At 39.3% G+C, this 11130-nt stretch overlaps 1 protein-coding gene across 1 annotated transcript; it reads left to right on the forward strand.

Annotated features, from left to right (window-relative positions):
• The first annotated feature begins 1780 nt into the window (after positions 1-1780).
• scamp5a (secretory carrier membrane protein 5a) lies at positions 1781-9967 on the forward strand. The gene is made up of 6 exons (XM_073471821.1): positions 1781-1787; positions 1963-2091; positions 3610-3766; positions 3852-3953; positions 4881-4998; positions 7549-9967. Exons 1-6 carry the CDS (start codon positions 1781-1783, stop codon positions 7741-7743), a joined length of 708 nt encoding a protein of 235 aa, XP_073327922.1. The 3' UTR covers positions 7744-9967.
• Positions 9968-11130: the final 1163 nt, after the last annotated feature.

Here is an 11130-nt window from a genome sequence, read left to right on the forward strand (position 1 = left end):
GCCAGCAACAGATCCAGTTCTTTGTCCCGGCCCTGGTGCTATGGAAAAAAATCGTGAAAAATGAAAAAAGTAAATAAATAAGAATCAATTGGTATATATATATATATATATATATATATATATATATATATATATATATATATATATATATATATATATATATATATATATATAAAAGTGAAGTATATTTCAATGTATTATAACAAATAACATTTTTTTGAATGTGATTACAACAGTTACAACATTGCTTCTGCTTCTTATTATTTTTTTTTACCTTTGTATTAATTCTGCTATTTATTTACATTCCCCTTTAATTTTCCTGTTTATTCATAAATGTATAAATTTTTAGATATATTTGTTCACAGATTTATTCCCGTATTATCCTCCATTTGCTTTTTTAGCCTATTTATTTCCACAAACTTATTTAATGACGTATTTTATTTTTTAACAATTGGTCATACATTTCTGCCTCATAATGTTTATGGTGCATTTAATGTTATATTGATGTAATTATTGGGGGCATTTGTCTTTTTTATTTAAATTTGATTTTGTCAGTCTGGGTCCTCCATACCGGTCCTGCCCGGGCGGGTAAAGCTGACGGGGGTGGGGTGGTGGATGGGGGGTGGAGGGGTATGTGCCATGGTATGTGCGTAAAGAGAAGACCTGACGTCACGTGACCGCCTCTTACTCCCGAAACCATCATTTGAGGAATAACGTAACATCTTTGTGTCTCAGCAGCGCCGGATCTGTTTCCTTCCTCTGTGTTTTCATGCCGATGAATCCATAGGATGCTTTTTAAACGACCGGAGAGATTCTAGCCACATTTATTGGACTAAACGGGAGGTAAGGCGTTTTAATCGCTGCGTTTTCATTCATTACACCTCATGTAGGGATGGAGGGAAACAGATGCGTTAAAATAAACCGGATTCTGGCTTCAGTAAATAAAATAAAAAACCTCGAAATCTGTATTCAGGGTGGTTTATTGTGAGGAGTTTGGGCTTGACCTGCTCGGCGTCCGGATGAAGAAGGAAGCGAGCGATGCGCCGTGTCGCACAGCCTGAAGGACGCTTCTCCATCGCCCCTGATCACGATGCTCTGTGTCCTACCGCAGCATCCCTGCCATCCGCCGACACAAACACACACAGGAGACACTTTCAGGGATTATAAGACGTAAAATCAACCAGGATCAGGCTGTTTTTTTTTCTTGTCAGACTGCTTGATTTTGTGGCAGAAAGATGCCCTTCACACATCCACCATCATATAGCTACACTGATGTGTGGTTCACAAACACAATCAGATAATGTGGATTGCAGGCTACTAGCAGGTTAAAAAAGCTGCACGAATAGCTCTATCACAGCCCAGTGTGTACTCTGTAGGCCTGTATCACGCCTATTTTTGCGCCCATAGGTTTTGGATAGGTTTCAGGAGTCGCGACAAGGCCACACTGTTACCCACCGCGCGTTAACACAGCTGTAATGTGCTCAAGCAAACATGTTTATCTCTGTCCATTTAATGAATGATGCGCCAGCACGGAAGGGAAGGACCACACCTCTGATCCAAATCACACACAAGGATGTAAAGTCTGTTATTCCAGTGAAGTGTGTGCATGCATCTATGAGAAGGCCTGTGGAGGACTGTGGCCTGTGGAGGAGCAGCGTGAGTGAGGGTGATGTTGCACTTCATAAAAAAAAACCCACATCTGTTCTCTCTCTTCAGTTTGGTTTGAGCTGAGATTGAAGTCTGTGTGCCTGTTTGTGAAGGAGAATACTGAGCGGTCATCATGGCAGGTAAGCTCTCCTTTCTGTTCATCTCCACAGTGTGTGCATGTGATTTCAGAGTCCAAGCACAAAGCTGGTTTTAATGGAAACTCAAGGCTAAATTGTAATTTCTACATGCAGCTGTCTTGACTTGATTTCTGTATGAGTTTCACTGGCGGGCAGCTGCGTTGAACTGTGTATCTTTGTATCCCAGAAAACAACTTCCCTCCCCTGCCTCGATTCATCCCACTCAAGCCATGTTTTTACCAAGACTTCAATGAGATCCCAGACCAGCGTCGCACCATGTGCAAGAGGCTCTATTACCTGTGGATCTGTGAGTGAGCCGGCACTAAAAGTTCACATGTACAATATCTTTCCACACAGTGTGTATCCTGCTTGCTTGCATCATGGTATAAGCTGTGAACCTGTCCACTGCTTCCATGGCACTTTGTTTTTACCCAAAATATTATGAGAGCCAAACATCACAGGCACTCCAGTGTAGCTGGGAGACCAGATCGACTGGTTTTACTGTCCGGCACCGAGCCACTTCAATAGTTTTTCCATTTTCTTGTGCATTTTTAAGCAACTTTGTAATATTGTGGGTTTTTGACACATTTGCTTTGTGTTTTGTCTGTACTCTGAGTTTTGGGTAACAGAATCTACACAAATCTAAAATCTGATTGATTTTGATCAAGTCTATCGGCTGAAAATGACTCGTTTGATTACAGATTAATGTCAAATTTCACCCAAAAATGAAAATTCAGTCATTATCTACTCAGCCTCATGCCGATGGAAAGTCACAGTCCACAGAAAATTTCTGGAGCTTCACAGCAAAACAGCTGGCAGCGTTCTCCCAAACAACCGAAGTAGATGGGGACAGAAAAAAATTAAAATGGCTCCATGCCTGTGTAATCCAAGTCTCCCAAACTGCAGAGATCTTTTTAAAGCCAAAATCTTCATTGTAGCTGCTAAGCTAAAAGCGTTAGCACACACCCCGTCTGAAGTGGGTGCATGAGCTCAACCGTGTGTCGAAGGCGTAAATAATGAAGTCTTTTCAAAACGATTTGGGATCTCAGAGCTATTTGAGACTTACGCTAAGCGAGCTGTATGTAGCCAATTTATGTTTTTTTTAGTTTTTTTTACGTTTTAAAACAAGTCCCCATCTACTTTAGATTTTTATGAGAATGCTGCAACTCTGTTTTGCTGTGAAGCTCCAGAAATGTTTTATGGATGAGGAAACTTCACCTGACTTTCCATCGGCATGGGGGGTGAGTAGATAATAATACGTTTTCATTTTCTGGTGAACTGTTCCTTTAAATGAGAGGATTGCTGCCTTTTTATTGCATATCATTGAAGACTGAATATCTCTGAGTTTTGGTCGGACAAAACAGGATATCTGAATACATCTTGGAGTCTGGGAAACTGTGATGAGCTTTTTTCACAGTTTTTTTGAATGACTAATATATTCATTGAAAAAATGAACTAAGCCAGATGAACCAGTGAAGTAACAATCATTAGTCTCAGATAACGGTAGATACTAATAATGTCTCAAATTGTAATTCACATTCATATAAGTGTCATGGTGTCTTTTTTCATGAACACATAGGTTCTGCCATTTGAAAACAAGAATGTAAGTCTGGTGTAAAAGTCGATTAGTTTACTGAAAATGTAGAGTAGAAACTGTGTTTTCTAGCTCCAGTTTATATTAAATGATCGTAGCTTTAATGTAGATGTGGTGTTGACTAGTTGCTGAGAGTCATCGTGATTCAATCCTGCTGAATTATGAGTAATGCAGCCTGTGGGATGTCCGCCATAGACTTTTTTGTCTGTCATGTCTCTGCGATGTTCACAGTGAACGCTGCCACACTGGCTGTTAATCTGATTGGCTGTCTGGCGTGGATGTGCGGAGGTGGCGGGGCGACCAACTTCGGCATGGCCTTCCTGTGGCTCATCCTCTTCACTCCCTGCTCCTATGTGTGCTGGTTCAGGCCCATCTACAAGGCCTTCAAGTAAACCTGTTCTCCATTGAACACACTCAACATCTATACCTGCTGATTCACCTCATTTCTGACGTTTATTATTCTCTCCATGCAGGACCGACAGCTCTTTCAACTTTATGGCTTTCTTCTTCGTCTTCATGGCCCAGGTGGTGATCAGTATTATCCAGACGGTTGGCATTCCTGGTTGGGGAGTGTGGTAAGAACTTTGATATGAAGCGTAAATACAGATGGGAGACAAATTCAGGAAAAAAATGAACATAAAGTTGTTTAACAAGCCTCCACAAGAGCTTCAGTGCTCCTCAGCAAAGTCTCTGGAAGTCTATTGGAGGGATAAACATCATTCTTCTCAAATATATCCACTCTTTTTGATTTTGAATGATGGATTTGTAAATACACAACTACAAAATACTGCAATTACTACAAAAGCCCTAGAACATGATTCACAATCAGTTTCATCCTCTTCAAACCGTTTAGTGACCCTCTGTGTCCTGTATGCAAACATCTGCACTTGTTGTTTCTCCACATATTTCTTCAGATTTTTCCCTAAATTTGTCGCCCATCTGGACCCAAAATGAAAAGTGTGAAGCTCAAACATTGATACCTCAGTATACTGCACCATACCCAGCACTGAAGAGAAGACTTTCTCTATAATTAACACACACTACAGCTCATTCAAAGGTGAGAATAGGTTAGTGTTGCCTTCCAGGCCTTAAAAAATGATTGCAGTATTTTTAGGCTATATCACCATACACAATATATATCACTATATTTTGAAATCTCCTAAAAAGCACTTCTTTTACATTTGGATACGCCTTCACATACTGTCTCATATTACCTTGAACTAGGGGTTTTCATGAGCCTGCATTTGTTTACATTTTTGCAAATTAGCTCTTTTAGCAGCTCTCAGCCGTTACTGTTTGAGACAACAGTTAGAAGGAGATAATGCTATCCGCAGGAAGTCCAACTGAATCACACAGACCCGCCCTGTCTCTCTTCGCACACCCCCTTGAAATCCCCCTGGGAAGGCACGCCACACAGTTTGAAAACCTCTGCCTTGGATAGTGACCAATAATGTCATGCAGTAGGTGTGAGATGTTACTAACTCTTTTATCGTTCCCAACAGTGGCTGGCTGGCTACCATCACCTTCTTCAGCACCAACGTAGGCTCAGCGGTGGTCATGTTGATTCCCACCATCATGTTTACTGCAGTGGCTGTGCTCTCCTTCATCGCCCTCACAAAGGTGACCACTTTATTCTGCTTCACTCAGTTAAAAAATAAACTTTGAAATGTTTTAGCTTCTTCACCACAAGAAGCATTTGTTGAGTTTATATTTGGTGAAAAGGCTCTTAGAAGTCGAACTGAAATTTGAGTTCTCTCTTCCTTTTATGTGTAAGGAAATATAAACTGTGATGGTACTGCTACCGTCATATTATACTGCTATTTTGCATTTTTCAGAAGATGATAAGACCGTTTGTAGAAACAGCGTCTAAGCTTTAGGCTTTGGGTGGGTGTTTCACTTGGCAGAGGTCGACCAACGTTTTAGGTCCGTTGTTGCCATGGATGTGTTTAAGAGCTGGATACCGGACTCAAGGATGGTGCTATACAGTCCAATTAAAACTGCTAGTAGTGTTAATTCCATCATGTGAATCAATTCTGAGACATGAATGCATGTAGTGGTGAATGCATGAATGCAGTGGTGATGCCATTCAGAAAAAAGTGAGTTTTCTGGGCTTTGGAAAAGTTTTACAAAATCCCTTTGCTTAAAAATATACAACACACATTTTTATAGCTGATGTTTTACAGATGTCTCTTTTACATTAGTGGTCTATGTGTTACACTGTGTTAGACAAGGTGAGGACCCGAACGCAGACAACACACAGGAGGCAGAAAATAGGGGAACCAAAAGTGAGACCAAAAGTGAGCTTTATTTAAATAAAGCTGAAAGTACAAAACACAAGAAATCTAGACAAACCAAAAATGAGTCACTAGGACCAAGAACAAAGTAGCAACTAAAACTTAAACAACGTTCAACCAAAAAGCAAAAGTTCAAATCAAACAAGAAGCAAGAAACCAAAACCACTAAATCATGACACAATGACAAAATGCTATTTTTTCTTATGGTTACAATACCGCCAGTAGCCACTGGAAAGATTTGATGCAAGGCTGAGAGGTGGCTCCATATCCAGCTCTTATAAAACATCCAGGGTTGTTGCTAGAAAACATGCTTTCAACTTCCATGGTGCACTACTGACTGGAGTATGTCATAACCCAGTAGAAGGAAATCGATGCTAACTTACTTTACGTTCATGATATTTCAACACCTACCGAGTCATTGGCAGCACCCACTCACTCAGTACTGTGCCACATTGCTTTGTACAGAGATGAGAGTCTAGCTTGCATTAGCTGTATGTCTCTGTCACGAGTCCAACTGTGGTGATGGCAAATCATCAAACTGTCAAAACTGACAGTGACGAGTAGCTAGTGACGTTAATGTTAACCAGTGATTTAAATTATGTAGTAACAAATGCTGCGTTCATGGCACATTAGTGTTATTGTAATCATGAGTTTCCGACTTAGTGCGACTTATATCAGACTTAATGCACCAAACACGCACAAGCCAAAGATGGCCATTCGGTGTTATCACTGAAGACCTTGGCGGAGTCATACTGTCTGAGGGGCAGGGCAAAAAATTTAAATAAAAAGGGCACCAGCTGCTTGTGATGTGGCACAGCTGCATACATTAACAGTGAAACAGTTTCAAGCTCCATTAAGATTAATGCTTTTTTATTATGTGACTCAGAATAACTATTAAATACTTACAGTATACATTTCTAGCAGGGAAGGCACCCTTGAGGGTACTTAATCCAGTTTTCTTGCACAATGGGCCACCGTAGAAGGCACCTTTATGTGCTTGCAACTTGTTTGGTGTTGTATTGTCACTGCACAGTATTTTAATCCTCATAAGACTAATAATACAAATATATAATCATATACCATCTTGATGATGAGAACGCTTGCGGGTAATTTAATATTTTCCCATCTTTACCATCCATCGCATATGACATGAACAAAGCATAACATGCAGTCACTGAGTTAAAGGGTAACTCCACCAATTCTACACAATAAAGTGTGTTTACAGGTCTTGAGGAGTACTACTACATATGTGAAAAAGTAATATAAAGCCTTTTGTGGCTCCAGAGGAAGCTGCATGTAATCTGATAAATGGCCTCCAGTGATGTCACTCAGTGGCTGAGTTGCATTGTGGGTAATGTAGACACAGGTTTTGAAAAGCAGTCCACTGGTCTAGCATTGCACTCCTGTAACACTGTTGGACTCATTATGGAGCATTTAAAAACAATCAAGATATCTTCTTTTTTTAATCCATGCTTATATTACCCACAATGCAACTCAGTCACTGAGTGACATCACTGGAGGCAATTTATCAGATTACATGTAGCTTCATACTCCTTTTTTCACGCATCGGAGTTATGCTTCAAGTATAGAGAGCTCAAATCACAGATGGGACTAAGTAATGCTGCAAAGCTTCTGTCACACCCGGCTGCTTAGCTGTCTATATGGGTGTTTGAATTTAAGTGATATAATGGACTATTTTTAGTGGCCGCCCACACAGATGTTGCACCAATCAAATTACAGTCCTGACTTCATTACTGGTATGAAAATTAATGCCACACGGGATAACACTAACAGCAAACAAATATTTTAATCTTTAACTCTGTAGAGCATTTTTTCCTGAAACACATTAATGATACTGAAACGCTTTGAATTACAGGTTCATAACTTCTACCGTGGCAGTGGTGGCAGCCTGGGTAAGGCCCAGGAGGAGTGGGCCACCGGGGCCTGGAAGAACCCCCACGTCCAACAGGCAGCTCAGCAGGCGGCCATGGGAGCCGCGCAGGGAGCCATGCAGCAGAACCAGAACCAGTACTCAGCAGCTCCCACCTACAACTACGACGACCCCATGTAGGACAGTGGAGGGGGCCGGGTTGCCGTGTGGGAGAGATAAAAAGGGATCAATTAAGAACACAATTCAGAATTAGGTGCCCTTCATTATAACACTGTACAAGCTGAATTCAAACAGAACAAAGTCATGTTTGTGGTGAAAGTGTCTTTTTATTGAATTCTGACACACATGGGAGTTAATCTTTTAGCTCAGTTCACATTTAAATCAGCAGCAAGTTATTAAAAAGCTGTTGTTTGTTTTGTTTTTTGAAATCTCTTATGCTGCTCAATCCTAGCTGGGCAATGTGTGTGTTGCTTTCCAACGGAGACACATCACATAGCTAAAACCACTACCCTGAGCTTCATCAGTTTATTCAGGTCGGTTCGTCTGAGTGACTTCTCTGCCTCTGCCTGTCACACTTTTAAAACATCTTTTAATGACCTTTAATGTGTTTTTTAATGTACTGGTACCAGTAGAGTGTTTACTTTAATCAGCCTTGAAGGTCACCAAACTCTAAAAACATTTGCCCCTCAGTTGATGTACTGTAGTCGCTTGCTTCTCAAGCTGACAAGTCTTAATGATTTCCCATTAAAGGAATGGTTCGACAATTTGGGAAATATGACATGCTGGCCACGAAGTTCATTGTCTTTTTCTTACTCTTTCTGTAAACTTTGGTACTTTTTTGTTGAAAAAGAAAAAAGTTGAACATGGCCAAAATGCCAATAGAATCGGCCTTTCAAAAATTAAAAATTAAAAAAATCTGAAATTATTCTGCTCTAACATAATTCGAATCAGGAGACATTTGCTGCTTCGGAAACACCTGACAATAAGGGACACACACATTTGAGTAGTTACTTGGAAAGGAATGAGGAACCAACTGCTAGTTAACCATTAGTAACGCATTATCCAATTTTATATACTAGCTAATGATTAGTTACTGATTACTTAATTAAAGCAACGCTATATACGTCTAATAGAGGATAATAATGAGTTACTAGAGAACAATTTTGGATCATTCCTTCATGAGTACCTGTCCATTAGTCGAAAAGGTCTCCTTTCCCCTTTCATCGCTGATTCAATACTTACCCACTGTAATTAAGATAGTTAGTTAATCATTAGCTACTTGGATTAGGTGTAACTCATTAACTAATGGGAAATTAGCAGTTAGTTCCTAATTTCTTCCCTAGTAACTACTGAAAATTTGGTGTTTACCGCAGTTTCTCGCAGAATATGTGTCAAGCACGTATTTCACAGCTCAGTTTCTGAAGATCTGAAATCCCAGTTAAAACATTTAACAGTTCGTGTTTTGGTGACCGGGTTGTTTTTGTTTGTTTGTTTTTGTACTGATGAGAAGCCGCTCTGTGTCAGTGAACCTTTACGTTTCATTCAAATCTTTTACATTGTGTGATAGCTGGTTTAAATTCCACCTGTGAAGCCCTTTAAGTGTCAACATATTTGTTTTTTGTCTCCGTTTGGGGCGTTTGGTTTTCTTCGTTTCACACTGGTCATGTGATTAGCAAGGTGATTTCAGTGAAATAAATTATTACATGTTCAAGTGAAGCACATGCAGTATTTAGGATTGCTATTCATTGGATAAAACATTCCAAATCAACATTGTACAGGTTAAACGTGAGAGAAAACCAAAACACCTGCAGTTTGGGCACACAGTTAATATTAATAATCATTGTTGTAGGTGGTCATAGCATTGTATGAAGTGATGGATGTCTTCCCCCTTTGGCAAATTCTCCCACTCACCCCTAACTACATGTACATGCTTAAATGACTACTTGTTTCTGAAGCTCTGGGTTTCAGGCCTTAGTGCGTCATTCTGTGGCTGTTGGTGTTATTCTATGAGTAGGTGTAACATGATATTTATATAAAAGAAAATAGAATATAAAATAATTCAAGCCAATTATTTCTTTATGAGGTGAAAGTGAAAGAGGATACTCGTGCGTAGCCCCTCGTGAGGCCTTGCGGTGTTGTACTGATATCAGCGGAAAGATTTTTGCCTCGTGTCACTCAAGTCTTCAAGATTCAATAGGTGGTTATTACAGTAATACAGTATTAGATTTGAAACAGATGTGAAGATATGTATCTGAATGCTCGTTATTTCAAAACCTGTGAGTCGTCTTGTCTGATTGTGATGATGTGGTATTCTATAGGCTGTTTGTTGTTTTACTTTTCAGTTGTTGTTTTTTGTACTGCCCTATTTTGTGTATTTTGGATGATGTGTGGATGAGTTTGAAGCACATGTACGTTGTGTTCTTCCATGGCTGTGGGTAACAGAGGTTCAGTTTTTTTTTTTTTTTTAATTATACTTTTTTGAAATGTAATGTTTGCATCTGTTGACATCAGTGCAAACTAAATTCACAGTGAATCACAGTGGAGCAATACTAACAAAAAATGCATTCAACAGTGGAATTATTAGGATCACGTGAGGTCCTGTTGTGCAGGGTTCAAATATAGTCCATAGACCATAAGATAAATGGTTAAGATTTAAAAAATGGGCCTGTTTCCAAGTTGGACACCACTAGTATAAATTAACAACTGCGTAACATTTTCACCAGCAGATGCATATAAAATAGCTATGAAGTTTAACCCTGTAAACTGTAACATACACGTGCTCATCTGTTAGTTAATGCACAAAGTTTAGCTGATCGGTTCCTTAAATTAAGTGTAAAATACGCACAAAGACGAACAAACAAGCTACTTTTCTCTGTATGTTGTAAGTTTTCATGGTCTTTGGTGAGTTTTGGATCAGTCCAATCTTTTCGCCATATGTACATACAGCACAGTTAATGTGATTATTGGAATTACAGCTGTATAGTTATCGTGTAGCAGGAACTGCAGTGTTCATACTCTGCTGTATCAAAGCTTCTGAAAGCCATTTCCCATTAACTCCCCCCCATGTTCCCACATGTACTGTATGTTGTTTGATATGTATGATCATGTACTATATCATAACTAGATATAAATATATAATTACTTGAGGTGAGGTAAATATTTGCCATGGACAAACACATTCAGTAGAAACATGCTCTAATTAGGCGAGTGAGACGTTTGAGGAGGCTGTGTCTCCATGACTGAAGTAAATGAGGAATACATTTTTGTGTATTACTTTTGTATTATTTGGTCTTACCCTGATAGATATTAAACAGTTCTTGTTGCATTCTGTTTTGTTATTTAATAATTTTACTTATAGGTCTTCTACACACACCAGCCAGAAGTTCCTGCTACATGCTGATGATGGATTATTATTGTTATTATTGTTTATTTCAATATTTTGTATTTTCAGTTAATCGTAAAGTGATGGAAGGGATTGGATGTAACTCCTAAGCTGCAAATAGTGGGAAAATTGTGTGAGTAATTGTGTATGGTGTAAAATTATAACAAAATAAGAATACAAAACAG

This window comes from Pagrus major, chromosome 8 (assembly GCF_040436345.1).
Source record: "Pagrus major chromosome 8, Pma_NU_1.0".
Taxonomy (NCBI): domain Eukaryota; kingdom Metazoa; phylum Chordata; class Actinopteri; order Spariformes; family Sparidae; genus Pagrus; species Pagrus major.